The 27,500-nt window shown below is 49.6% G+C and overlaps 1 protein-coding gene and 1 long non-coding RNA gene across 2 annotated transcripts in view; one reads left to right on the top strand and one right to left on the bottom strand.

Moving 5' to 3' along the window:
- scara5 (scavenger receptor class A, member 5 (putative)) overlaps window positions 1-15,229 on the bottom strand; it is a 45,029-nt gene extending 29,800 nt beyond the window's left edge. Inside the window, exons 1-3 of the mRNA XM_070987422.1 lie at window positions 15,065-15,229; window positions 12,042-12,163; window positions 9,253-9,381 (exon numbers count right to left, since the gene is read on the bottom strand). Coding sequence (XP_070843523.1) covers window positions 9,253-9,381; window positions 12,042-12,153 — 241 coding nt within the window. The 5' untranslated portion in view covers window positions 12,154-12,163; window positions 15,065-15,229. The remainder of the gene's footprint in view (window positions 1-9,252; window positions 9,382-12,041; window positions 12,164-15,064) is intronic.
- Window positions 15,230-17,901: 2,672 nt separating this feature from the next.
- Window positions 17,902-18,662, top strand: LOC139347320 (uncharacterized). The gene is made up of 3 exons (XR_011603320.1): window positions 17,902-18,021; window positions 18,132-18,272; window positions 18,550-18,662. It is a non-coding gene; the product is annotated as an uncharacterized lncRNA (long non-coding RNA).
- The last annotated feature ends 8,838 nt before the right edge of the window (window positions 18,663-27,500 follow it).

The raw sequence follows: 27,500 nt of genomic DNA, 5'->3' as shown, positions 1-27,500 counted from the left end.
ACGGACCTGCAGACCACACCGACGGACTGTGAGCGGTGCTGTTTGCTAACGTGGTTTGGAAAGAGGCCGTTCTTTGTCTGGAGACTCAAAGGAAAACTCTTCAACGCAAACCTCGACCTCGCTGTGATCAGATGAGTGAGGGAACGTAAACGTGATTACTTTGATTTCAGTGCACTGATCCATCATCCACCACTGAAAACACCTCGATGCAGAAGTCGAAGTGGGCAAAGATGTGATTTGCTCACAGCTCCGTCATCACTGGACCTCCATGAAGGCAGACATGGCTGATATATTTGTGATACGCTTCAGAGCCTCGACCGGCCCCCCCCCCTTCCAGTTATCCAGGCTAAACACAGAAACAATGAAAAGCCAGAATAAACACTTCTGCTGTGTTGAGTCTGCTCCGGAGGACCTGGAACAACCCTTCAGAAGGAACGCAGGGATCAGGTGCAAAGACTCTGCCAGAAGTCTGAGTCCGATCGAGGCTGAAAGGTGGTCCTGCTCCTCCCTGAGAGGCTAATTATAACACGCTGATTAACAGCCTTTAACAACATGTTTATTAACATCCTAACATGTTTATTAACATCCCAACATGTTGATCAACATCCTAACATGTTTATCAACATCCTAACATGTTTATTAACATGCTAACATGTTTATTAACATCCTAACATGTTTATCAACATCCTAACATGTTTATTAACATGCTAACATGTTGATCAACATGCTAACATGTTTATTAACATGCTAACATGTTTATTAAGTTGCTTGTTCCAAACGTTTCGGCTTGTGATTCCTTGAAATCAAGAAACATCATCAATCGTTGAGACCACAAGCTCGAACCCTCAGAACAACATTTGGTACTCAACAAAAGCTCCTCCTGCTTTCTCGGTTTGATCGATCTGAGCAAACGTAAAGAGGCAAAATGTCGACACCTGTGCAGGTAACAACGGAGCCACCTGACATCACCTGCAAACAACCTGCTAGAAAGCATTGAACTGAAAAGACTGAATGGAAACACGTGAATATTCTCTGTCAGTGTGGTGAACAGCTCAGTGCCGCTGGTGGACAGACAGACAGACATTTGTCCTCTTTGTCCTCTTCGTCAGGTCTGCTGTCTGTATAGTCTGTTCCACTCGTCCGCTGTTTGACTTGTGAACGTTGTCACAGGACGTCAGCTGAGCGTTACGTGTCCGATATGAATGTACGTCCTCCGGGACAGGGGTCTGGACCGCCGTCCATCGCTCTGTGAAAGACGTCAACGCTGGCAGACCGCGTAACTCTACAACACAAACCTCAGTGAGCGCAGGTTTCTAATGGAGCGGCCAGAGGTGGAAGTGATCTGACCTGGAAGGACGACGAGACAGAGAGCATGAAAACAGCTGCTTCTCAGGTAAAAATAGACAGTTTACCATGTGTGTCTGAACATCTGTGTGTGCGTTCAGCGTCCGTCTCATGTCCCTCCAATGGCAATAACACTCATCTGTCACACTGTGCTTCATGTGTTTGTGTGAAAGTGAGACACACAGAGCGATACCAGCCACCTTCACCCAGACGGAAACCGACCAGCAGCCCATCGCACTGAGGCCACGCCAGCGGCAGGAAGGAGGGAAGGAAGCGAAGAAGAAAGAGCCTTTCTGTGGACTGCAGACCTGAACGTCTTCCAGCAGAGAACGAGAATGAAATTTCACGATCTTAAAGTCCAGAAGGGACGACCCGCTTCGCGTGACGTCGCATCAAAAGCAGCCGAGAGGCAATTTGAAATGGATGAGAAGAAAAGTTTGGACTCATATCCGGAGCGGAGCTCAGTTACCACCAACTGGCTTCAAGATGAAACGAAGATGTGTGAGACGAAGATTAAACCTGCAGCAGCCAATCAGAGGAAGAGCAGAAAAAAGCACCAGAACAGCAAACTGTGAGCGAGACGCTGAGACACACACTTTCAAAGAAGAAACGTCTTCATCAGTGTTTGTGCTTCCTGCTCGTCCTGTCAAACAGCTGGAGGGGACGCCTCTGCAGCCAATCACAGGAACACAACCACACCACACACACCACACGACGACACACACACAACACAACCACACCACACACACCACACGACAATACACACACAACACAACCACACCACACACACCACACGACGACACACACACAACACAACCACACCACACACACCACACGACGACACACACACAACACAACCACACCACACACACAACATGACGACACACACACACAACACAACCACACCACACACACCACACGACGACACACACACAACACAACCACACCACACACACCACATGACGACACACACACAGCAAGCCAGACACACACAACACAAACAACAACACATAGCGACACAAACAACAACACACAGCCACACAAACAACAACACACAGGAAGACAGCAGATGAGACACCTTCATCAGTGTGAGGATGACCTTCCTCTCACGTCTTCATGTGACGCTCTGCATGTTTACGACCAGCGACGTCATGCAGGACAAAGTTCAGGGCGGCAGAACAACAGAGGATTCATGGGAGACGTGGTCTAATTTTAGCGTGTCGAATCATCTCGAACACGTCGGCAGACAAACGTGGGTCTGTCTCAGTTATTCTGCCCGGAGGTCACGACCCCACGCTCACACGGCTGAAGGCGACCCCCCCCCACACGTCTGTCAGGGGTTCACGGCTGGTCACGGACACTCACACACAGCCCGGCTCTGCAGCTGTGGCCACACACCCCCACATCACGGCTGATCCACAGAGTCAACACGTTCTCGTCAGAGCTGCTGAAGGTCTCATGAAAACCAGCTGAGGTGTTCAAACTGGGAACTCCCAGACAGACAGAGACCTGCGACTGTTTGTCTGGACACTTTAAGGATTAAAGGACAGCGTCTCAACGCTCTGAGGACTGTCTCTGGGGGAGGACGTGTGTGGAGTTCAGCTGCAGGAATGTCCAAATGAAGTGACGGCGTTGGCGGCGGCGGCGGGGTGTGTTTGATTCCTAAGCCTGGACCAGGTCTGATGTGGCTCACATCAAAGCTGGACTGCTGCTGCGAGGCTGTGTGTGTGTGTGTGTGTGTGTGTGTGTGTGTGTGTGTGTGTGTGTGTGTGTGTGTGTGTGTGTGTGTGTGTGAGATGCTGGGGGGTCATCCACTTCTGAGCCCCTCCCTCCTCTCAGATGAATAAATGCCCTTAAAGTCGTTCTGCTCCCAAACATTTTTCATTTCTTTGTTTCTGAAACGTTTCGTTTAATTGGTTGATTTAAGTTGAATTTACTAACAAAAACTGAGATCTGACTCCTAACTGATGGACCTGACGGTCTGTTTCCAGCCCAGGTGACGCTTTACGGCAGCGGTTTGCCGTGTTGAAAAGTTTGTAAGAAACGTGCAGAGTTGAGGAACTCACAGAAACAAGAAAAGGAAGTTAAGCGTTTTCTAAGTGCGTTTGTAGAACCAGGTCCAGGCCTGGACCCATCAGGCTCCTGTGGGATGTGTTCTGTTGATGTAAAGGACAAATATTCTGTGTTTTAACTGATCAACAGGTGGAGATAACGAGGCCTGAAAAGCAGCAACGAACCAGCAAAATGCAGCAAAGAAGAAGAGCAACAGAGGATTCACTGCTGTTACTTGACAAATGATTTAAGAGGAGGAAACGTGTTGAACGCCTTCATCAGAGCTCAACGTTTGTCTGTCAATCACGTCTCCTGCCGCTGGACGGCGTCTTTCGCCTCAGCCGGCTGTGAGCGTTTGACTGTCATCACTGAGCCACAGGCAGCAGATTTTTGGATTCTTCTGTCCATCAGAACGTCTTCAGACTTTGAAGACGACGCTCTGAGGTCGTTCTGGCTCTTTGTTCGAGTCCTCTGGTCCCACCGAGGACGGCTGGAGACGAGCGGCCTCTCAGCCTGCAGCACACTGCAACTTCCTCTGGACGTCAGCGAGCATGTGTGTGTGTGTGTGTAATCTGTAGTTACTTCATTAGCCTGCTCATAAAACAGAGCAGAGACCTTCAGAGGAGTGATTTGGCGCCTGCTGTTGCCGCCGGCTCCCTGCAGCTTTAACGTTCTGTCTGTTAATGGAGCTGCTGCTTCTATCTGCGCCGACTCGTCGACACGCCGCGGCGCTCCGCTTTAAAGGACCTCTTCACCTGATCTGGCTTCAACCTGAACCGAGTGTGTGAATGTTTACAACTTACTCTCCTCTTGGAACTGACCCTGAGTCAGCTGCTGTGATGAAGCGTTCACTCTGTCTGAGACAAAACTTTTGCTGTGTGAAGTACACAGAACACAGTATCTCATGCAGTACATGTACATGCAGTACTGTGTACACTGTGTACAGTATGAACAGAACCAGTCTACAGTCATGCTAGCGGCTCTGAGAGGCTGTACTTTGACAAGCTACATGCTAACGTTAGCACGCTCACAGTGACGATGCTAACAGTCTGACGTTTAGCAGGTATAATGTTATAATGTCACCTTATTGTAGCATATTAGCATGCTAATACTCGCTAATTAGCACTAACCACACGAGGCTGATGGGGATGCCGTTCAGTTCATGAGTTTATTTAGTCACAAATCAGAGTTTTGGACACATTCATTATGTCCTCAGAGTCACATGGACAGACTGACCGTGTCATGTTTTTACATGAGTGTCCTCTGAGCTGAGAAAGCAGCAATATGAGTTAGTTAATGTACAATCAGCTGACAGACAGACAGACAGACAGACAGACAGACAGACAGACAGACAGACAGACAGACAGACAGACAGACAGACAGACAGGCAGGCAGGCAGGCAGGCAGGCAGGCAGGCAGACAGACAGACAGACAGGCAGACAGGACTGGTCCAATTAGTCTTGACATGTTAATGACTTGTGTTTGACTCTGACTGAATGAGCCTGAACACTTCAGGACTTCTCTTGTTGAAGAATGAAGGACTGACTTTTCTCTGTGTGTGTGTGTGTGTGTGTGTGTGTGTGTGTGTGTGTGTGTGTGTGTGTGTGTGCCCTCCTCTTATGATGTGTCCCCCTGGGGACTCTGGACCCTCTCCAGACTCTCTTCAGAGCAGTCTTTTGTTGTCTTTTTTGGGGCCCTGAGACTGTCTGAACATGTGACACACGTGTCTCAGCGTGTGTGTGTGTGTGTGTGTGTGTGTGTTCATGAGTGTGTGTTTGCACACACTGATCCCGTCTCTGCACACAGAACATGTGTGTGTGTGTGTGTTCTAACGTGTGTCTTCTGGCTCTGGGTGGAGGTCTGACCTCCCAGCAGGCGAAGCGTCAAACACAGACAGACGGAGACGAGAGACGAGAGACGTCTTGTCCTCAGCAGCTCGAGTGCTGATTGTTTTCAGAGTCTAAGGTCTGGTCTAGCCGCTCATTGTCTGTCTAATGGTCAGGCGTGTCCATGAACTGACAGTTCGAGGTTTCTTAGAGGAGCTGAAAACATCTCCCAGAGCTGAAGCACAGATATCTACAGGATCAGCTGAACGTGGTGAAGACAGCACACAAAGAACGAGACATCAGACAAAGTGAGGCTCATTTCAGGGTTAAATTCTCATTCCTGCATTTTTCTGCCTCATTTTTCTGGTCACAGCTGTGAACTGTGATTAAACTGCTGCCATTAGAGCCAAACTGAATTTTTCTGCAGCAGGAGACGTTGATGGAAAACACAAAGGTGATTATGATCATATGCATGAACAGACCGACAGAGGAGAGCGACCCCGAGCGGCTCAGCCCGCCGCCCGCTCTGCCTGGCAATAACACGCCTGTTACATATCACTGGAGGACACAGAGTCAGGCCAAACGTTTCAGGGCTGAACAGAAGAATAACAAACCGCCATCATGTTTTCCAGCAATTAAATGGCTGAGGAAAAGAGCAGAGCCACGCCAACCTGTGAGCGGCATGTTTGCACCGACTGGAAAACATGAGTCAGTGCACCTACAGTACGAGCTGAGAGGCGGCAGGCCGAGCTGAGGGTCGAGAGCTGAGCATGTGGGGGAGGCGAGCCTGTAAACAGAGCCCCCCCATACCTGTAAAACCCCGCAGGAGTCTGTAAAGACTGACAACAGGTGGACGTTAATGAGTTTTACTCACATGACCAAAACATATCGACATGATTGACAGGCCACCAGCTCTCCATCGTAAATCCAGCTGAAAGCTCCGTCCTGAACACCCAGACAGCGTGAGACAGCGTGAGACAGCGGGAGACAGCGGGAGACAGCGTGAGTCCAGCTCAGTCTGAGAGGCCATATAAGGGCCCGCGATGGCTGTTAGATGTGTTTGTTGGGTGTTTTACACAACCTTCTGAGAACTGGCTCCAGATGTTGCACGAGGTATTTGTAGCAGCGTCTGGCCAAAATGAAACCAAAAACATGCCAGTCCTCCACAGAGACAGGGTCCGTCAGGACGTCTGTGAGCTGACGTGAAGTGAGAGGAAACCATCCAGCGTGCTTCTTTAACGAAGACAACCACCAGGTCACAATCCTCCAGCTGAGTGTGTGAACCCTCCACATGAACGTGACGAAGCAGGTGACTTCATCAGCCAACAGGAAGTGTAAACATCTACGTCTCTGCTGGTCATGTGTGAAAACACAGCAGAGCAGCGTCTCTCACCGTCCCTCCACAGACAGTCGTCCTATCTGCACACTGAGCTCTGCTAATTGTTTGGATGCACTCACAGAAACATCTGACAGAGCTGAGGAACGTCCTGCAGAGACTTTACGCTCCGAGTCTTTTGGCATTCATGTTTACGGCGAGTCGAAAGACGCGCGGCACTTTAAACTCTGCATCTGGTTTCCCTTTAGAGGAGAAACGTCCTCCAAACTGCAGCATGGACCGCTGACTGCAGGCTGCAGGAGGAGTGTTTTCCTGCAGCTCAGCCGGAGCTGAACGCCGTGTGGACCAGCAGACCAGTGGCTTCCATGTCAGCGTCAGCTTCACGCTCAGCTGTTCAGCTTCATGACGAGATGCTCACCTGGACAGCTGTTCAGGTGTCAGAAATGAGCTGACGTTCAGTGTGATGTCGACATGAAATGAGTTTAAAGAACGCAATAATTCAGCTTCTCTTGGAGAAGATCTGACAAAGCTTTACAGTCCTGCTCGGCGTGATGGAACAAAGAACGGTGGTTAAACCTCTGCACCATCGGTCCTACAGACTGAGACAAAGACTCCCAAACGTCCTCTGACAGAGAGACAGCCAATCGTGTTGGTGTTCCTGCAGACATTCACAGCTTCAGCGCCTAACCCTCCATCTCACCTGTCCTCAGCAGGTAAATTAGACGCCTAACCAGCTTCAGGCTCATGAGAGGTCCACAGAAAGACCTCTGCTCTGGGATCTGGAGCAAAGCTGTCCACTCGGGTCGGCCCACGGGGCTTCTGGGAAGTCAAGTCTGTCAGAGCAGCTTTAAAGCTGAAAAGAAAAAGCTCGTCTCCTCACAAAGTCCTCTTGAACTCTGTCAGCCATAACAAGTGACTCCAAAGACAAAAGCGTCTCCAGCAGGCGCCTCTGAGATGATAAAAGTCTGGGTTGTGGCTCAGGGACATTTCAGCAGCTGAGAAAGAGACCACGATGGGAACTGAACCCGTGACCTTTGAATGGACCGGCCTCTCTGATTGGACCTGTCAGAGCTGTCCTGCCTGTGTGGAGACAAGCTTGGACAAATAATGGACTGATAACGCAGCGTCTTTCGTCCTGTCATTCCAACTGAACGTGTCCAAAACCAACATTAGGATCAGAAGTGCTGACACAGAAATATGCTATATGTTCTCATCAGGTTTTCAGCCAAAGACGAGGCTCCGCGATGCTGCTCGCAGAGAAATATGGACGTGTCTGAATGCACAGGAGACGCCGGGCGAGCCAAGGAGCCGCGAGGAGGCCAAGGACGCAACGAAGGAGCTGGAAAACACACAAAGAAGACGAGGATCCAAACAGAAAGCAAACGTGGAGCTGAAGCCGCTCACATCGGAAAACCTGGCAGCCGACGGCGTGTTTGTGTGTGCGCTCACTGCGCAGGAATGTGTGTGTGGCGAGGGGCCTCCCGCGCAGCGACGCTGGAGCCACTTAGCTTTCGGATGGCCGGCGTTTAATTTAAGAGGGGCCGGCCGAAAAGCCCGCTTTCATTGCTTCTCTAAAACAACTTCATCTAAAAGCCTTCAATAAAGCAAATTCCTCTGTGACGACGACGACGAGGTGGACCAACGACACACACACGCACACACACACGCACAGGCGCACACACAGGCACACACACACAGACACACACAGGCTTTTAATGGCAGCAGCCGTGTTGTTACGGGGGGGTTAGCAGGAGAGGAGGTCTTGAAATGAAATTAGGATTAGTGAGAGCAGCTGATCCCTCAGGATGAGGCTGGTCTGAAGCCAGCAGACACTTCTCTGTCTAACTCTGTCCTCCTTCATTTCTCTGCTCTTCATCAGCTGCTCTTCATCTTCCTCTCCTCTCATAATATGAACACACACACGCACACACACGCACGCACGCACGCACGCACGCACGCACGCACGCACGCACACACACACACACACACACACACACACACACACACACACACACACACACACACACACACACACAGGGTTTCCAGGTGGACCAGGAGGAGCACTGTGAACTCAGTAGACTCTGCTGCAGACTGAGTGATAAAGACAGCAGCTCGAGTCCAAACGTCCACATTTTATCGTGTCAATCACTGAGAAGTGACGCCTGAAAGGTCATGAACGGACACTTCTCCTCAGCTTAAACGTTCAGTCGAGCGGTACGCACTGTGACCACATATCCTGGACAATAAAAGTCAGGAATCATTTGAAAAGTCGTATATATGACGATGCTTTTCAGCAGTCTGAACTGGCCGACGTGTCAGAACACAAAGACAACAAGGAGACAGACGTTCAGCCTCTGATGCAGCAGGTCTGCTCAGTCCAGCTGTTATTGAGTGTGTAATGAATACACTGAACATCTGCATCAACTATTTCCTCAAAGCTCTGCTGCAGAACTGCACACATTCAGAGAAGGTGAGTCACAACTGTGAGATGTAACACTGACGGAGGGACCACTGAGGAAGAGGTAAGGACTGAACGCCTCGAAGCACGACGAAACTGTAAAATCCAATCAGCAAACCCAGCGTCATCACGAGCACAGCTCCACTTCCTGTCCCTTCAGGCAGCCAGCCGCTTTTCACTTGAATCCAGTCACGAGATGCTGAGCGCTGAAAGCACTGACTGAATCCACGTCCTACCTGCCAGGCAGAGTCCCAGGATGGTGAGAAGAACCAGGACGTAGAGGGAGACGATGGCGTACTTGATGGCTGAGAGGGAGTTCAGGTGGCTGCAGCACTGATCCTGCTTCCTGCGACGCTTCCCAGAACCTGACGGAGAGCACAGGATTAGGACGGAGCAGGAGGACACAGGTGGAGAGACTGCATGATACACACAATTACATACAGCAGAATAAACCGCACACACACACACACACACACACACACACTGAGGAGTTTTACTATAATTCAGTGTTAACACTCCCCCTCAAACAGATGTTTGAGAATCAGTCTTGATAAAACTGACACAGCGCTGTTGTGTATAATGAAGTGTTTTTCTTGTGTGTGTGTGTGTGTGTGTGTGTGTGTGTGTGTGTGTGTGTGTGTGTGTGTGTGTGTGTTCACTTGGCAGGAGGCAGGGATTATGCTGCTGATGCTGAGGGAACATTCCCTTCAGGTCAAGAGGATGAAGAGATTTTGAAGGAGTCACGTCATCAGTCATGAACAGGAATGTGATGAAGACGTGCCTCGTTTGTAAGAAATGATCCTCAACAATGAGGAAGAAGTGAACGTGTGTGTGGTCACTTCAGCACTGACTGACGTTCCACATCTGGATCAGCAACAAGAGCTACTCTAACGATATCCCATGAATACACAACATAAAGTGTTATTTAAACCATATAAACGACTCGTCTGGTTAAGCTTTGTGTTTTACTGCAGAAGGAGACAAAGACAAAGACAAAGACAAAGACAAAGACAAAGTTCTACGTTTCAGCCAGTCATCAGCTGTTAGCTAGCGAGCTCATATCAGCTAAATCCAGGGACGGGTTGGACGCTGGGGTTAATGTTTCCAGCTGATTTGACTTGAAGCTAAAGAGTCTTCAGTGTGTAAAGGCCACGTTCATCATATGAAACAGACTGAGGCTAAAGGTTAGCTTACAGTCAAACATCTGCATCTTAACCAGCTGACAGATAAAAAGAAGCAGCAATATTTAGTTAGCCTACGAGGAAGAATGTACATAATATCACCCACAAACAATGTGTTCACGTTTACCAGACAAACAGCTTTGAGGATAACCGATGAGTTTATCAAACACACAGCAGGATAAAGCTGCTACCATGCTAGTAGCATTAGTGAGCTAGCTGCTACACTCAGAATGTGTCCGACCCGAAGTAACCTCACAGTATGCTAACTGTTAAGAAGTGCAATGTTACTGACACAACTTAGAGAGGCATGCTAACGCTAGCCAGGGATGCTAGCGTGAGCCTGGCACACTAGCGTTAGCCAGCATGCTAGCGTTAGCCAGGCATGCTAGCATTAGCCAGGCATGCTAGCATTAGCCAGGCATGCTAGCGTTAGCAGGTACATTAGAATCAGCTCCTTTCACTTTGCTCTTTTGTTTTTTTGTGCCTCCTTCTGGTTGCTAAGCAACAGTTTGAGAGGTTTGGGGACATTTGAGGGGTCAGGACTGTTTGTTTGTTTGTTTGTTTGTTTATGAGCTGGAGGGACGAAAGAAAAGCTGGACCAGAATTAAACAAACAGACTCTGAGAGGATGAGAAATATGTGTCCATGAGACGGAGGCAAAACGACGACACACAATCACACAAACACCTTCAGAACTAAAAGCAGCAGTCGGACGTTCAGGGGAGAATCGCCTCAGTCGTCCTCCAGCCTGCACGAACGACGGTTCAACACTTCAGGAAATATGCTCTTTCACTTCAGAAGTGCTGCTCAGTGTATGTTTGAACCGTCCCTGCTGTCAACCTCAATGCTAAGCTAGGCTAATCACCACCTAGCTCCAGCTTCATACTGCAAGGACCACTGTGTAAGATTTAGTGGCATCTAGTGGTGAGTGGTGGCCCCTATTGGGGCCGCTAGAAACGAGAAATGCACTACAAACAGAAAGAGCTCTAAATGCGCTGCAAACAGAAAGAGCTCTAAATGCGCTGCAAACAGAAAGAGCTCTAAATGTGCTACAAACAGAAAGAGCTCTAAATGCGCTAAGCTACGTGCACATTTGAACGTGAACATCATGGTCAACTGAAGCATGACGTCGTTAGAGAGACTGTGACTGATATGTTGGTGGACAGGCGACGACATGCCAGTGGTGCCACATTAAGACCACATTGATCCTATGAACCCTGAGCTTCCTTCCAGGATAAACCGTGTTGTTTACCCATAATGCACAGGGTGTGACCTCATCGCGCACACTGCGCCTGTGGCTGTGGAGAAAGGCTGGATCACGCTCTCACTGAAAGCTGACTGCTGTGTCTCTGCTCTCGATTCTACACGCCGGCGAAATAAACCGCGTCACGGTTGGGAGTATTGTCTCTAATTGAATGAGGTGTGAAAATGTTCCAGGATTAGAGGAGTTGGACGAGGACAGTCTTCTGATGTGTGAGGCCATTGTCCACCCTCCATTAAAACGTCAACAAAGTCTCCAGTTAATGTCCACTTAAGACTTTCCCACCAAACTGCAGAGCTCTGAGTGGAAACCTGAGAACACCACAGGGTCAAATCTGCTGCAGCTGCACCTGTACACACACACACACACACACACACTAAAACACACACACACACACACACACACACACACACACACACACTAAAACACACACACACACACACTCATGCAGATGTTGCTCCTGGACATCACTGGCTTTCATAGATGACCATAGCGTGTGTGTGTGTGTGTGTGTGTGTGTGTGTGTGTGTGTGTGTGTGTGTGTGTGTGTGTGTGTGTTTTGGGTGAAAAGCAGTAGCTCTTACCTTCATCACACAGGTTGAGTTTGGACAGGTTGTGTCCTTCGTAGGCCTCCTCATACATGGAGCCGCTCTCCCTCTCCTCATACGTGCTCAGATACATGGCCTTGTTCTCCATCTCCTCCTGACTGCAGAGAAAGGATGCACAGTATGATCCACTGGTGCACATGACATGATGGGATCAAGGCCCGCTGATGACAAATCAAAGAAAACACAGAGAGCGTGGTGGAGAACGAACAGCCGGAGCTGCTTCAGAAACGATGGCTGCTTTGGCTTCACGTCGCTGTAGAGCCGCTGTGAATCAATCACCTTCATCCCTTTCATGGATGACGATGTGAATCATGTGACAACAACCAGATCTAAACCCAACCGTCCTACTGGGAGACGTTCAGTGTGTCCAGTTCCAGAGATGTGGAGAATCTATGACATCATGAAATATTCAGACGTTCAAAAACAAACTGTACGCACGCACGCACGCACGCACGCACGCACGCACGCACGCACGCACGCACGCACGCACGCACACACACACACACACAGTAACCCTAATCCTTATCCTAACCTAAACCTAAACCTAAGCCTGAATCTAACCTAACCCTTAACACCAGGCCTGAGCCCAAACAGAGCTGTGACCTAAACGTCCTCACTTTCCAAAAATGTCCTCACTCTGCTGGTTAAAATCCAGAAACACAAACGTGGGTCCAAGCTAAGCAAACAAGGAAATCCTGGTGGTGTGAGGCTCTGACCAGCGTTTGATCCCGACTGACGTCGTGTTTTCGCCACGTCCGCCCGCCCGCCCGCCTTTTAGCAGGGCATTAAAAAACAAAACTGTGAATGAACATGACGTCCACAGAGCGAGACAAACTGTACTGCACTGCGAGCGCTTCTGGACGTCCAAACTCCTCGTCCTGTCCATCGCAGTGAGCAGGAGCAGCCAATGAAGAGCTCCGATCGATGATGACATCACTAATTAACAGTTAATTAACGATCAGCTGCTCCTTTAAACAACCTTCTTGCTGTTTGGGCAGATGAGGTTTGGTACGTCACATGACCTCGCCGCCGTACACGGGCCTCTTTACTCTGAGCCGAGCACGTTTGCTCGCCCAGCTTCCCACGCTACGCATGATGTCAACCAAATATGGCCGCCACATGAATGAAGGAGGAGAGCTCAAAGCAAACAGACGAGACTCATGACAGAAGCAGACGTCTCTGCACCTGCCTGTTAAACTCCCACAAGCCCCGGCGGCAGATCTATCCGTGTTTGACAAAGTCGTTAAGAAGCGCTCAGTCTGGACTGTCTCACTGCAGGCGGGACGAGGGGACAGGCTGACATTTAGACTGGAGCTGGGCACGAACCATTAGGGCTGCTAGGAGACCCCAGGAAGCTCCACGTAGCCCTGCATACGAGTGTGTGTGTTTACACAGTGTGTGTGTGTGTGTGTGCGTGTGTGTGTGTGTGTGTGTGTGTGTGTGTGTGTGTGTGTGCATGAAGTGAGTTATCTTCTAATTACACTGAGCTCTGAGGGGTACAACAGTTTATTTATCACACACTCGGCTGCTTTCTGTTCGTCAGAGCCAACAGAGGACGGTGGGAAAGCAAAGAGTCACCTCCATCTGCAACCGTGGACAAAATAATAGAAACGCCACGTGAAATTTAGAACAGCCTCGTCAGAACAGCTCTGCGTTTCCTCACAGCTCAAACAGGCCTCAGCGCTCAGGATCAGCTGTTCATCACAGCGCTGAGCAGCTGAGGGACCTCAAACCTGCTGACTGAAGTGACTGACCCCTGACAGGAAGCAGATCTTCATCTTTTACACACAGTGTGTAAAAGAAGAGCTGATGCAGGTAAACATGACATAGAAGTCCACATTGGACTAAAAGCATCACAGTTAGCACTGACCGATGGAAGCTCACGTGGCTCTGCAGGACGTGGACCTCTCTGATTTTCTCTGACATGTTGGATCATTTTCCCTCTTTGACCCTCAATCAGCTATTTACATGAAACCATGTGAGAGGTCAAGAGGGGACATGTCCCTTTGCTGATGGCTCAGAGACAAACGTGACCAGGAGCCTCGAGCAGACTGTCCTCTGGGCGAGGACACAGGACAGAAACTCTCCTGGACTTTACTCCTGTTTTCTCTTTTTAATCTGAAATCTTCATCTGAAAAGTATCGACTGACTTGAACGGTCGAATAAAGTCGCATTAAGTCACACGAAGTGGAAATACTTAAACTACGTAAAGGACAAGTACCACAAAAGCATACTCAAGCAGAGTACTTGAGTGTACTCAGTTACTTTCCATCACTGATAGACGCAGAGGAGCAGAGAGGACATCTTCATCTTATCGGACATCGTCGTGTCCACAGATTTCCCCTCAGCTGAGCATCACACTGTCAGAGGGAAGCGTGTGTGTGTGTGTGTGTGTGTGTGTGTGTGTGTGTGTGTGTGTGTGTGCGTGCGTGTGTGTGTGTGTGTGTAGTCAGGACAACCATTTCAACACACTTTAATGTCCCTGCATGCCTGATGTACTCTTTGTCCTGCTGAGGTCCGTTATGTCCTCACTTCACGCATATGACGGGGGCTTATCTGGAGCCCCTGAACGCATCATCGTCATTGCTCAGTCATCCAAGCGCAACATTAACCCATTTAAAAACAAAAACAAAAACAAAACAAAACAAACAAACAAACAAAAAACCCATTTTTCTGGGTGATTACAGGAGAAACTTCACTCATGACCGCTGAAACACAAAGACAAGTTTTCTGCACATGAATGCGTTCAAAGTGCGTTTCCTGTCCGCTCTCATGACCAACATGCAGGACATCATGCCTCACTGCTGTCTCACCGTCTGTCTGTCTCACCGTCTGTCTGTCTCACTGTCTGTCTGTCAGGTCTGTGCCACGAAGCTGCTGACGTGCAAAGACCGTCTGCAGAGTTTACTGATGAAGACAGGTGACATACGGCCAGGTGAGCTTTAAACAGGTGCGCTCAGTCACAGAGCAGAACACAGGTGACGTCAGACTTCTCTCACCTGGTCAGCTGTCACTTCTCGATCAAGCCCGCAGCTGCACGTGTCTCATAGTTCCGTCAGAAAGGTGGAGGTCCAGGCTGAGCTCGTGCGGTGCGTCGGCTGTCAAAGTGTCCGTCAAAGCCGCGTGAAGCCAAGCGCCGCACACACACGCGCTCACACACTTACACACACTTCCTCTGTCAGAGACGCTCCGCAGCTCTGTGCTGCAGAGCGCGCGGACACATTTGGAGAAATATACCCTCAACACCGTCACGTGACCGCACACGCTCCAGCTGTCGGAGGAGCGCGGAGGTGAGGAAAGGTTGCTCCACCTGCGGCGCGCTGGCGCCCCCTGCTGGCTGCAGGCGGCCAATCAGTGGAGCGGACAGGCCTGGACTTCAGCACGACCAGAGACAGAAAAGACTGGAGTCAAAATGAACTCTGACCTGAGGGACAAACCGTCTTTTAGCTTTAATGATAGAGACAAAGACATGATGCCTTCAGGGAGCCCTCGAAAACTCAGACACTAGTCACAAAGATGCAAACATGACCAAATTGGACATGTTCCTGTGGGTGCTCATGTTTTAACGTAGACATCAGATTTGTTGAGTAACGCACTGAATAGAGTGCGACCACTAGTGTGACCCCCCCCCCCCCCCCCCCAGCTGACTGGGCGTCAGACGTGTTACTGCAGCCTTACTGAATGTGTCAGTAAACAGGATGTTCATACAGAGGACATGTGACAGCAGGACGAGTTCAGTGGACAACAAGAAACAATGATGCGACTGTGCTGTCCAGCTCCAGGACGTCTCCAGGACGTCCACATGTCTGCTGTGAAAGAGAAAATGTCCCTTATTGACATCAAGTCAACATCACGTCACCACGTCAGTGACTTACTGACAAAACGTGACATGGCACAAATCAGCATGACTGTGCACTTTATACAACTGTGGATGTTCCGTTTAATTTAATCCACTCTGTCAGAGCAGCGTGATATAATAATAATAATAATAATAATAATAATAATAATAATAATAATAATAATAATAATAATAATAAACAATCAATAAGCTGCTGCTCACATGAAGAAAACCTTTTTAAAGGAGTTTCAGAGAAGCAGTGAAGTCTGTCTGTGACTCAACTGCTAACGTGGAAAGACTGTACGGACCAAAGATTTCTGACAGCACCTGAAGGCGTCACGCGAGCGCGCCCCCCTCAGTGGGCGGAGCCTGGTGTGAGAGACTGAACAGGTACGAAGAGGGACGCCATTAAACCGCGAGAGACCCGAACGGAGGTGAATATAACTCTGTGTGTGTGTGTGTGTGTGTGTGTGTGTGTGTGTGTGTGTGTGTGTGTGTGTGTGTGTGTGTGTGTGTCCTGCAGCTGCTGATGTGCTCCTGTCCAGCTCCTGGCTCTGTCCTCTGTCCTCTGTCTCCTGATGGGACAACAAACCAAACCACAGTGTAAATGCTGCTGTTTCAGCTGCAGCGCAGGTACGCAGGTGTCTTCAGGACACACCTGAGCAGGTAAAAAGCTTTCACATGATGACACACTGAGCTCAGCGAACAGAAGCTCGATGACTGAGTGATGCTTGACTGTGAGGAAACTCCAGACCGCCGCACGCTGAGCGCAGACCAGCTGCAGATCAGAGCGACGTCTCTCCACAGGAAGTTCATGTCCAGGAAGACGGACTTTATGGCGTGAGCACGAGGGGGAGCGACACCCTGAAGGCTGAAGGACAGCTCCGCTCAGTCCACTTCCTCTGATATTCGTCTGTGAGACGAGAGACTGACTGTCCCCGTGTCCCTGCTGGATCCTGAACTTCAGGACTCTTTACTGCCGTGTTTCATGTCCTCGTCCTCGTCTTCATGTTCTCACTCTCAGACGGTTTTAGTCAAAGCTTCGTGGCTGCTTGCGTTCACACGTCTGACACGTCTGGCTCTTTGAGTAGAAAAGAGGTTTTGTAGAGACATGCTGACATTCCTCAGTTCATTACGACACCACAGGCTTTACAGGAAGTGCAGCGGAGGCGGCCATGATGCCGTCCACCTTCAGCCCAGGTCACACTGAGGGACACGGAGAAACGTTTCCCATCAAAATCAAAAGGTCTTCACGCTCTGTATGTCAGACGCTTCGCCGGGACGTCACTGCCTCGGCCAATCACGCACCGCCCCTAATTAACACAGACTATTGCATTGCTGTATTTCTGACCCAGTAAGTAGACCGGCCCGCTGCAAAGGTCACATCAACAGTTTAGCAGCGGCGCCCGGGAGGACTCGTCTGGGAGGAAAGTCAAAAGACCCGGAGGCGAAGCAGCAGCTTCGCTGGAAAACAGCAGAAGCTCAGTGACCTCAGAGAGGCGGAGCTGCTCGGCTTCAGCCTGCAGTTTTATCAAACTGAGGAATCCTTCAGCCTGCTCTGCTATTTGTCCTCGAGTCCAGGACGTGGTTGAGTCAAACACTGGAAAACAGGCTGATACTGAGCCAGAGGAGGGATGGAATTCAGTCCAAAGCATCAAATATCAAGAGGAAATCACGTTTCCTCACTTTCAGGGTCGACCAGCTCAGCTTCACCTGAGCTGCTGCAGAGGGACGTCTCAGCTTCACCTGAGCTGCTGCAGAGGGACGTCTCGGCTTCACCTGAGCTGCTGCAGAGGGACGTCTCGGCTTCACCTGAGCTGCTGCAGAGGGACGTCTCAGCTTCACCTGAGCTGCTCATCAGTTACAGATCTTTAAGATAAAATCACTTGGTTGCAGCTGAACATCAGTTGACTGACGTGTTGCAGTGATGCAAACAGTATTTCAGGTGTTTGTCTGTGTTCTGGTCCTCAGGGTGGTGCTGACGTGGTTTCAGAGCGATGGGCCTGTCCAAGCGAGTGTCTCTGTGGTCGGTGGAGGAGGTGTTGGAGTGGGTCCAGGATCAGTATCCGGCCCACATGAGCTCGCTCCAGAGAGCCATCATCAAACACGATATATCAGGTACAGCTCACATTCAGTTCAGCGTTAGCCGAGAAGCTAACGCACGTCTCCAGTCTTTCCCTCCACACCCGGTTTGTGAATGGACGTTCGCTCGTGCGTCTGTCTTCCAGGCCGTGCTTTGCTGAGGTTGAAGGATCGTCACCTGGAGCTCCTCGGGGTGGAGGCTGAGGAGCAGCAGCAGGAAATGCTGCAGGACCTCCTCCTCCTCCGAGTTCAGGAAGAAATCAGCGAGCTCAGCGACATCTGCTCCGGTGAGGACGCGTCATGTTGTCAGAGCGCAGCTCAGCTCAGCGTCCCACAAAGCCTCTGTCTGTGTTTCAAGGCTGCGTTCAGGGTCGTGTGTGTTGGTTCACAGGAAGTCACTGCTGGATGAGCAGGATGTCAGATTCACAGGCTCACTTCAAACTGCACCTTTATTTCAGTCAGTGTCAGTGTCTTAATGTCCAACCTTCCTGATCAGTGCGTCCATCCTGTGTGTGTCCATGGACAGAAACCAGCTGCTGACTTTGGTCTTATTTGTTTCTCCAGAGTGTTTTTCTGCTCAGTAACGAGAAGTAAACGTCCTCCATGTGAAGGCGGCCGAACTGTGGCGTGAAAGAAGAGAAGCTGAAGAATGAATGCAGACTGAAGAGAGAGAGAAAGAAATGGGTTTCCTGTGTGAACGCTGGTCCTCAGAGCGTCCGTCCTGTGTGAAGCACACCTGTGTGCTTCTGCATCGACAGCCATCAAATTTCTTACTTTTATGTCAAAATGGAGACGATGCCTACGAGACAGCGCCAGCTAGCATTAGCATTAGCAAATGTCAGCATGCTAACATGTTAAAATGTGGCTGTGTTAGGGTGGCTGCCCTAACCCTGACCCCTGACCCCTGACCCTACAGCCCATTATTACAAACCCCAATAGTTTGAAAAATGTCTGTGAACGCTCCCCCCATGCCTCTGATTGGCCAGTATTTGGTGCTTGTTAAGGGTTTGATTGTCAGGCCAATCAGAGGCAGAGAAGGGGGCGGGCTGAATAACAGTTTGTAGTTTTTTTAAAGAAAACCTCTCAGCTCCTCTGGACTTCATGCCGTGTGGACGTTTGACTGAATCCTGTTTTAAACGACTGCAGCTGAAGACTGAGGACACGTCCTTCATGTTAGAGGTCCTCAGAGTTTCACACCTTTTTTATACGATGTCCCGTTTCCTTTATTTATGACGTTGGCCTCGTTGTAATGTGTTTTATTGGCTGCTGCTCGTTTGTGTAACGTAAAAGGTCACATCTGTTTCTGAACGTTGATGAACGGTTGGTTGAATTAAAAGAGCTGCTTTGGCAACGCCGTCCCGTCTGCTGAGTCTCTGTTTTAATGGCGTCTCTTTGGCAGAGACTCCCTCAGACCTCAGTTGTCCTGCTGAAGTCGTCTCTCTCGTCTTTCTCTGCACTGTTTCCTGTTTGCTTTGACACTGCAGGTCGTGATGATAAAAACACATCACAGTCAACATGCCAGAAGACGGACCTTCATCCACGTTAGCACAATTTATCTTAGAAAGTCCTTAAAATGTACACGAAACAGGTGAAGACACACCTGCAGAGACAGGAAGTGTCCTGTCGATGGACAGCACGTCATCAGTGACATCATCCACGATGTCACCAGCAGCAACAAACTGAGGAAACACAGAGAAAGAGGTGGTGAGTTCAAGGCACCGTGAGGCATTCAGGGACTCTGTGATGTGAGACTGCAGGCAGCACGTCTCCTGTCTGTCTTCACAACCTGATGGTGGAGCTTTGGTTTGCTGCTGGGGGGTCAGTGAGGACAGACAATACTGACAACCTCTGTGTGTGTTCTGGAAGCGATCTCACACACACACACACACACACACACACACACACACACACACACACACACACACACACACACACACACACACACACACACACACACACACAGGAATGCAGAAGCAACAAGACACAACAGGCCTGTGAAAGCTTCACCTGGTGTGTGTGTGTGTGTGTGTGTGTGTGTGTGTGTGTGTGTGTGTGTGTGTGTGTGTGTGTGTGTGTGTGTGTCTCTCTCTCTGAGTGCACGTTCACATTTGTGTTTCCAGAATACCAAACTTCCTGTCAACTGACCTTTCCTCTTGTTTTCTGTGTGTGTGTGTGTGTGTGTGTGTGTGTGTGTGTGTGTGTGTGTGTGTGTGTGTGTGTGTGTGTGTGTGTGTCTCAGTGTGATTAATGCCTGAGGAGATGGTATGACATTTGATTTGGCGGGGCGTGGCTGGAGAAGCGCTGACTCAGCACAAACGTAAATCCGCCTCGCTGATGGAGCGAAGGGGATGATGAACGGCGCCGCCGACCCTGATGAGACGACGGCTCGGCCGTTAAACACACAAACACAAATTCAGTGTATTTCTACATATTTGGTCCTTTGAGTCTCAGACGCACGAGAACTAACAGGACCTGAAACACATCTGATGACTCATCAAGAAAACATGCTGACCTTACATTATGCCACATGAGTTGAATTTAATACACCGTGGGCCAAAAGTATGTGGACACCCAAACATTATGACACGTTGAGCTTTTTATTTAAAAGCTACTGACACAGATCTGCTGCTGATGGTGGACGATGACGCCTGACATCATTTTAACCACGTTCGCTGAGTTTGAGCTCAGGATTTGTGCTGGCCGAGTTAAATTCCTCCCTCTCAGATTCAGAAAGCCTTTTCTTTCTTTGTGCATGTTGCAGTGACATGTTATGCCTTATCTTATCTTATCTTATCTTATCTTATCTTATCTTATCTTATCTTATCTTATCTTATCTTAATGTAGAACACGTCACTGCAGGCTGCAGCATGAGAGGCCCCGTCCAAACCACCAACAAATGAAGTGAACAATATGCCTGCAGGCATGTCCACATATTTTTGGCCATGTGGTGCAGCATCCTCAGCCTAACGTGACAGGATCTGATGCGGATCTGATGTGGATCTGATGCGGATCTGATGTGGATCTGATGCGGATCTGATGTGGATCTGATGTGGATCTGATGTGGAAGTCGTCTGGACTTTACTGTTAGAGTCTTTTCCTGTCAAACAGATCAGCAGACAGTCAGCTGACACACACTGTGGATCCATACCGCCGTGATGTGACACCACCGTAGCTCTGATGGCAGTCAGGTGTTTCAGGTGCTTTCAAAGTCAGCAGAGAGCCTCCTCTTCCTCTTCCTCTTCCTCTTCCTCTTCCTCTTCCTCTTCCTCTTCCTCCTCCTCCTCCTCCTCCTCCTCCTCCTCAGTCCTTCAGCGTCGGGCAGCCACAGCAGCCTCTCTGTCACTCTCTTGTGATTTATTCATAGCTGCACGGAGAAGGAAAGATCAATATTTTGTGAAAGAGGAGTGAGTGAGCGTCGGCCACGAGGAGAAGGAGAAGTTCACCGTGAGTTCAGAGGGGATGTGAAAGTTGAGGAGGACGAGGCAGAAATGTGCTGCTTCACTGCATCGCTGGCACTTCAGCCTCAAAACAGAAGCAGTTTGAAAAGCGCCATCATCAGCTCTGCTTACAGGACGGCTCCTGGGAGCAGTAATTCGTCGCATTATGCTTCTGTTACACCTTGAAAATTGGCTGTTGGCGCCGGGCTCGCTCTCGGACAGCAGTCGGTTTGTGTGTCTCAGAAAACTGCTGCTGCTGGCGAGGATTGGTCATTTATTTGGCTGCTGGTTTGCAAATGTCAGCTAACGGAACAAGCAGCTAACAGCGGAGTGCAGCAGAACGAGCTAACGAAGCTACGCCGACGTAGCATTGATGAGGCTAACTGTAGTGAGCTAGCTTTCACATCAGAAAAACCTCACTGACATTGATTCAAGATGGCGATCACTGCTGACCTTAAGTCCCACCAGACGCACCAGATTGAAGATGTCAGCTGACCTGCAGTGTTATGGATTTGTTTTGTTAACAAGTGAACTTATGCAGGTCAATACCCCGTTATTTTTAGTTATTTTACAGGGATGATGGAGCTGCAGTCGTTTTACCAGCTCACTGCTATCAGCACTTAGCTGATAAGCTAGCTAGGGCTAAGCTACAAACAGTCTGTTGTTAGCTAACGCGGCACAAAGCTAACGTAACATTACAGACACTGAGATACTCAAACAGGGTTTTTTAAGCTAACGTAACGTCACAGTGGCTAAACTCCTGACAATCCAGCATCAACCTACAGACAGAACACAAGCTAACATGAAATATGATGTATGAGAGATTTTTAAAATAACTTTTGTGATGTAGTTTTTGGGATTTTTGTTGACAGCTTTGTTATATTAATATGCTGAATCCACCTGTCATGTCTGGATTAGATAACTGTGTTTGTGTGAAGGTTACTCCATCACTGGTCTCAGTTCAGGTGAATGACTTCGTACCTCCTCTTCCTCTTCCTGCTCCGACCTGACAGAGACGCATTTAACACCACACCCAGTTTTCCAGCTCACACACTCCACCACGTCCGTGTGTGTGTGTGTGTGTGTGTGTGTGTGTGTGTGTGTGTGTGTGTGTGTGTGTGTGTGTGTGTGTGGAGCTCACATTCCTGCACGCTTGCACACATCTTGCAGTGTGTGTGTAAAATTGCCTGTGCATGCAAGCATTTTACAGTTGGAGTGAAACTGTCACTCGAGAGCAACCAAACACCACATCACATTTATTAAAGTCTGAGCTTAAAAATCACTCCCAGCCCGCCGCCGTCTGCAGGAAACCGACTGCACAAACACAGAACGCGACACGCAGCGTGACAGACGTCAGCTTTATTCAGCGGCTTTGTGCAGGTCTGCAGGCGGTGGAGCGAGTTCAGAGAGGCTTCAGCTGTGCTGCGGACCGCTGTCCGCTGAACGTCCACCTGCTCTGACAGTGAGGCTCCAGGTGAGAGGACAGACGGGTGGACGAGGTAAACAACAACAGACTGAAGGTAAACAGAGGCTGGACTGAGCAGGCTTGTGTTCGGTTTGCTGAGAGGATTTCGAGTTCGTGGATGAGGAGATGAGCTCCACCCTCCCATCCATGCATCAGGCCCGATGATGCTTCATGCAGCTGTCTCTGCGGTCAGACACGTCAGCGCCCCCTACAGTGCAGGACAGCACTGTCAACTCCTGAGTGGACGAGTGTTTCCTTCTTGTTATAAACTGTCCAGCCGTCCTCGAGAAGGACAATCGTACAGGTCGTCTGTGGCAGCTGGTTATTATGACACCTGTTTATGCTTATTGTGAAGCAGCGACCTCTGGTGGCCTCACTTATTATGACAGACGCAAAGGAGGAAGTCAGGTGATGGAGTGTAAAGAGCAGGAAAGTCCTCATGTGGAGGACGGTGGAGGTGGATGGACGGTCAGACTTATTGAAAGTCAAAAGTAAAACTTAAAACTTAAAGCTGACGATCAAAGATGACTGATGCTCTCAGTTTTCCACCAGATCTCCTTCATCGCTGATGTTTCAGTTTTCAGTGTCGATGCTGCGACTTTCACACTCAGAAACTTGGATTTTATTCTTCGACGGTTCAGATCCTGGCTGACATCCTCTTTCCAACCTCAGTCAAACTGCATTTCTGACACGGAGCTTCCCAGCAATCGAATTAGAGCAGAAAGAGAGACATCCAACAGCTTTTCCTCCTGAGACTTCATTTCAGCGGTGATCAATGTGGCGTAGCCGGCGAACTGTCCACACGTTCAGTCAAAGCTTCTCTCCAGGCCAGACGGCTCAGCGTGGATGAAGAGGAGGTGGAGGCGGGAGGAGCAGGATGGATGTCGGCCTCATACGTAGAGAAACGTTTGCTCCAATCACACTCAATTAAACTCTCTGTCGTTCTCTAAATCATTGATTATTGACTTATTTGATGCACGTTCTCGCTTTGTTTTGACGAATTTCTGGTTGGAGTTAAGAGAGAGAAGAAAGTCAGAGACAGAAAAATAAAAGATTCAGAGCTCCTGCTGAGTTTATTAGCAGAGCGCACCTGTTCACAGGTACAGCAGGTGCCTCCAGCAGACAAGGTTAGGCTGAAGCTAAGTGTGTGTGTGTGTGTGTGTGTGTGTGTGTGTGTGTGCGTGTGTGCGTGCACGCGTGCATGCATTTGTCCAATCACTGTGACCGTCTGCTACCAAACAGCCATTTGTCAGGACAAACGAGTGACACAGGACGGAGGTGGACGAGGCGCAGACCTGCAGCTGAGCACAGTGTACTTTATTACCTGGAGGAGGGAAAATGAGTTTTGTCAACAAACGGCCATCGATCTCGCTCGCATCCACGGCCTCACGGTGCCTGATTTACCTCCTCTGGACCGGAAGAAATGGAGTGAAAATGGGAGCGAGCGAGGACGTGCTCTCCGTCACCGCCGCCGAGCCGTTTAGCTCAGAAACGCCTCCAACCGTTTCAAACGATTCAGGCGGGAAACAGAAGCTGAAGCGGAGTGTCCATTCACGGTTATGTGCTTCATCGTCAGCCCTCCAGCAGTCATCCTCTGAGCGTCTTTAGCTGAAGACGGCGTGGATGAGCTGAGGTGAAGCTCGGGTGGTGGAGATGATGGAGCACATGAGGGGAAGCTAATTATGGTGAGTTTTAGTTAAACCTGAGTTTCTGGGCCTGAGCTGATGCTCATTGCTTTTGAAGACGGATGTGTGGTTGGAGGCGCTGAGGGTGGATGTATTGTGTTTGCTGGTGCTGCAGCCTCCTGTGGCTCCGCTCGGCTTCTGAAATGCCTCCTCGCTCCTCTTTTTAATTGCATCTGCAAGAAGAAGGACTGAACGCCCGCGGTAACAAAGTGAGACGTTCAGGTGAATAAATGTAGAGTGTGACGAGCGTGAGCAGCAGGACAGCAGCTCAGGTTTCTGTCAGAGGCTCAGCGGAGACGACGGACAGAAGCGGCATGAAATCAGACACAGCTGACTTTCTTTAGATTTTAAAAACAACATGAAATATTGAGCGGGGCGTCTGGAGGCAGCAGACAACACGATTCATCAAGAGAACAAAACTGTTTCATTATTTAAGGAAAGTCACAAAACATCTGACAGCAGCACGAGAAGCACGAGAAGCACCGAAGAGCTGCGAGACGAAGAGACGGAGGAGACGGAGGAGATGAAGAGACGGAGGAGACGGAGGAGACGGAGGAGACGAAGAGACGAAGAGACGAAGAGACGGAGGAGACGGAGGAGATGAAGAGACGGAGGAGACGGAGGAGACGAAGAGACGAAGAGACGAAGAGACGGAGGAGATGAAGAGACGGAGGAGACGGAGGAGACGGAGGAGACGGAGGAGACGGAGGAGACGGAGGAGACGAAGAGACGGAGGAGACGAAGAGACGAAGAGACGGAGGAGACGAAGAGATAAAGAGACAGAGGAGACGGAGGAGACGGAGGAGACGAAGAGACGGAGGAGACGAAGAGATGAAGAGACAGAGGAGACGGAGGAGACGAAGAGACGAAGAGACGAAGAGATGGAGAGATGGAGAGACGGAGGAGACGAAGAGACGGAGGAGACGAAGAGACGGAGGAGACAGAGAGACGAAGAGACGGAGAGACGGAGGAGACGAAGAGACGGAGGAGACGAAGAGACGGAGGAGACGAAGAGACGAAGAGACAAAGAGACGGAGAGATGGAGAGACCGAGGAGACGAAGAGACGGAGGAGACGAAGAGACGGAGGAGACGAAGAGACGAAGAGACGGAGGAGACGGAGGAGACGAAGAGACGGAGGAGACGAAGAGACGGAGGAGACGAAGAGACGAAGAGACAAAGAGACGGAGAGATGGAGAGACCGAGGAGACGAAGAGACGGAGGAGACGAAGAGACGGAGGAGACGAAGAGACGAAGAGACGGAGGAGACGGAGGAGACGAAGAGACAGAGGAGACGAAGAGACGGAGGAGACAAAGAGACGAAGAGAGGGAGGAGACGAAGAGACGGAGGAGACGGAGGAGTGTGTGTGTGCGTGCGTGCGTGCGTGCGTGCGTGCGTGCGTGTGTGTGTGTGTGAGCAGGCTGTTAAAGCAGCACATTAAAACAGTGAAGCTGACAGTTCTGCGCAGGCTGATGTGGATAATTGAAATGCCAAAAGCTCAAGATGGCCGCTTCATTTGAAGGCGTATTTACGGCTTCCATCACAAACCATTAAAGCTGAACATATTTCACCAGGGAATTCATTCATCTGAGCCCGTATTCAGCACATCGTCTCCACGCTGACAGAAACAGGACTCACATGAACGGAAACGACGCCCACTGTCCAAGAACTGTCCAAGAACTGTCCAAGAACTCGAACGTGAAGACTAACCTGCTGCTGCACCAGACTCCTCCCTCCTGGAAAGACTTCCCAAAACTTTCAAGACCTGGCTGCAGGGATTTGCTCCCATTCAGCCAGAAGAGCATCAGTGAGGCTTTGGATGGTAAGACCTGGTCCTCAGTCGGCCGTCCAGGGACGAGGTCCAGAGGGCTCTGACTTTAAGCTCGGTCAAAACAGGAAGTGAACGTCGCCTCGTTCCTTCTTCGGAAACAGCTGCACCAACACTCTGGATTTAAAGCTGCTGACATGACAAGCATCCTCTGACATTTCACAGTTCAGCGAAGGGTCAGGAGTCCCGGGCCAAGGAAGAAGAAGAGGAGGAAGAAGAAGGAGGAGAAGAAGAAGAAGAAGAAGAAGAAAAGAGGAGAAGTGAGAGAGGAAAGAGGTCAGAGAGGATTCCTGCTTCTCTTCAGTCCTCCAGGCTCTCCCTCTTTATCGATTGACCCTAATATGTTTCCTCTGCACGCACACACACACACACACACACACACACACACACACACACACACACACACACACACACACACACACACACACACACACACACGATGAGAGCGATGCATTCACCTCACGGCTGTGTGACTCTGAACTGACTGATCTGAGGTCAGACTGTAAAGACAGTGAAGATGTGATCAGTCCTTGCAGCAGAGCCTCAAACTGACACTGAATGAACACACCTGTGTCTCGTCTCGTCTCGTCCAATGAGTCAACAAAGAGACCGTCCTTTGCTTTGACAAACAAACAGGACACAGAAAAGGATGACTCGACTGTGAAAGATAATAAATTAGTGTTTAGCATTTTTCATTCATTAAGGATTATTTTTAACTTTAAGTGCTTCTCTCAGAAAATAAAATGAAGGCAGCCGTGACCTCAGCATGAAACGTGTGACTGATCCAGGATCAGTTTCAGGGCAGAAATGATGCCGCAGTCAGCAGCTTTCCTCTGATAAAAGAAGTCAAACAGCCCATTGGCTCATTTTCCAGTGAGGGCGGGCTTCTTCATGTCTGCAGACAGGTTGTTTACGTTTAAACATGGCACCCATGCTTTCTTCTGATTTGTTGGAACACATCAAAGGCAGATTCCTTTGATGATGTCTTTTTCCTTTGATGATGTCATACTCCTTTGATGATGTCATTTGGAAGCTCTACAATAAAGCACACCCAGACATCACAGCTTCTTATTATTTCTCATTGTTAGCGTTGAAGTTGAA

Source organism: Chaetodon trifascialis, chromosome 19 (assembly GCF_039877785.1).
Source record: "Chaetodon trifascialis isolate fChaTrf1 chromosome 19, fChaTrf1.hap1, whole genome shotgun sequence".
In the NCBI taxonomy this organism is placed as follows: domain Eukaryota; kingdom Metazoa; phylum Chordata; class Actinopteri; order Chaetodontiformes; family Chaetodontidae; genus Chaetodon; species Chaetodon trifascialis.
The sequence above is the reverse complement of the archived record's forward strand: the minus strand, read 5'-3'. Positions and strand labels throughout refer to the sequence as shown.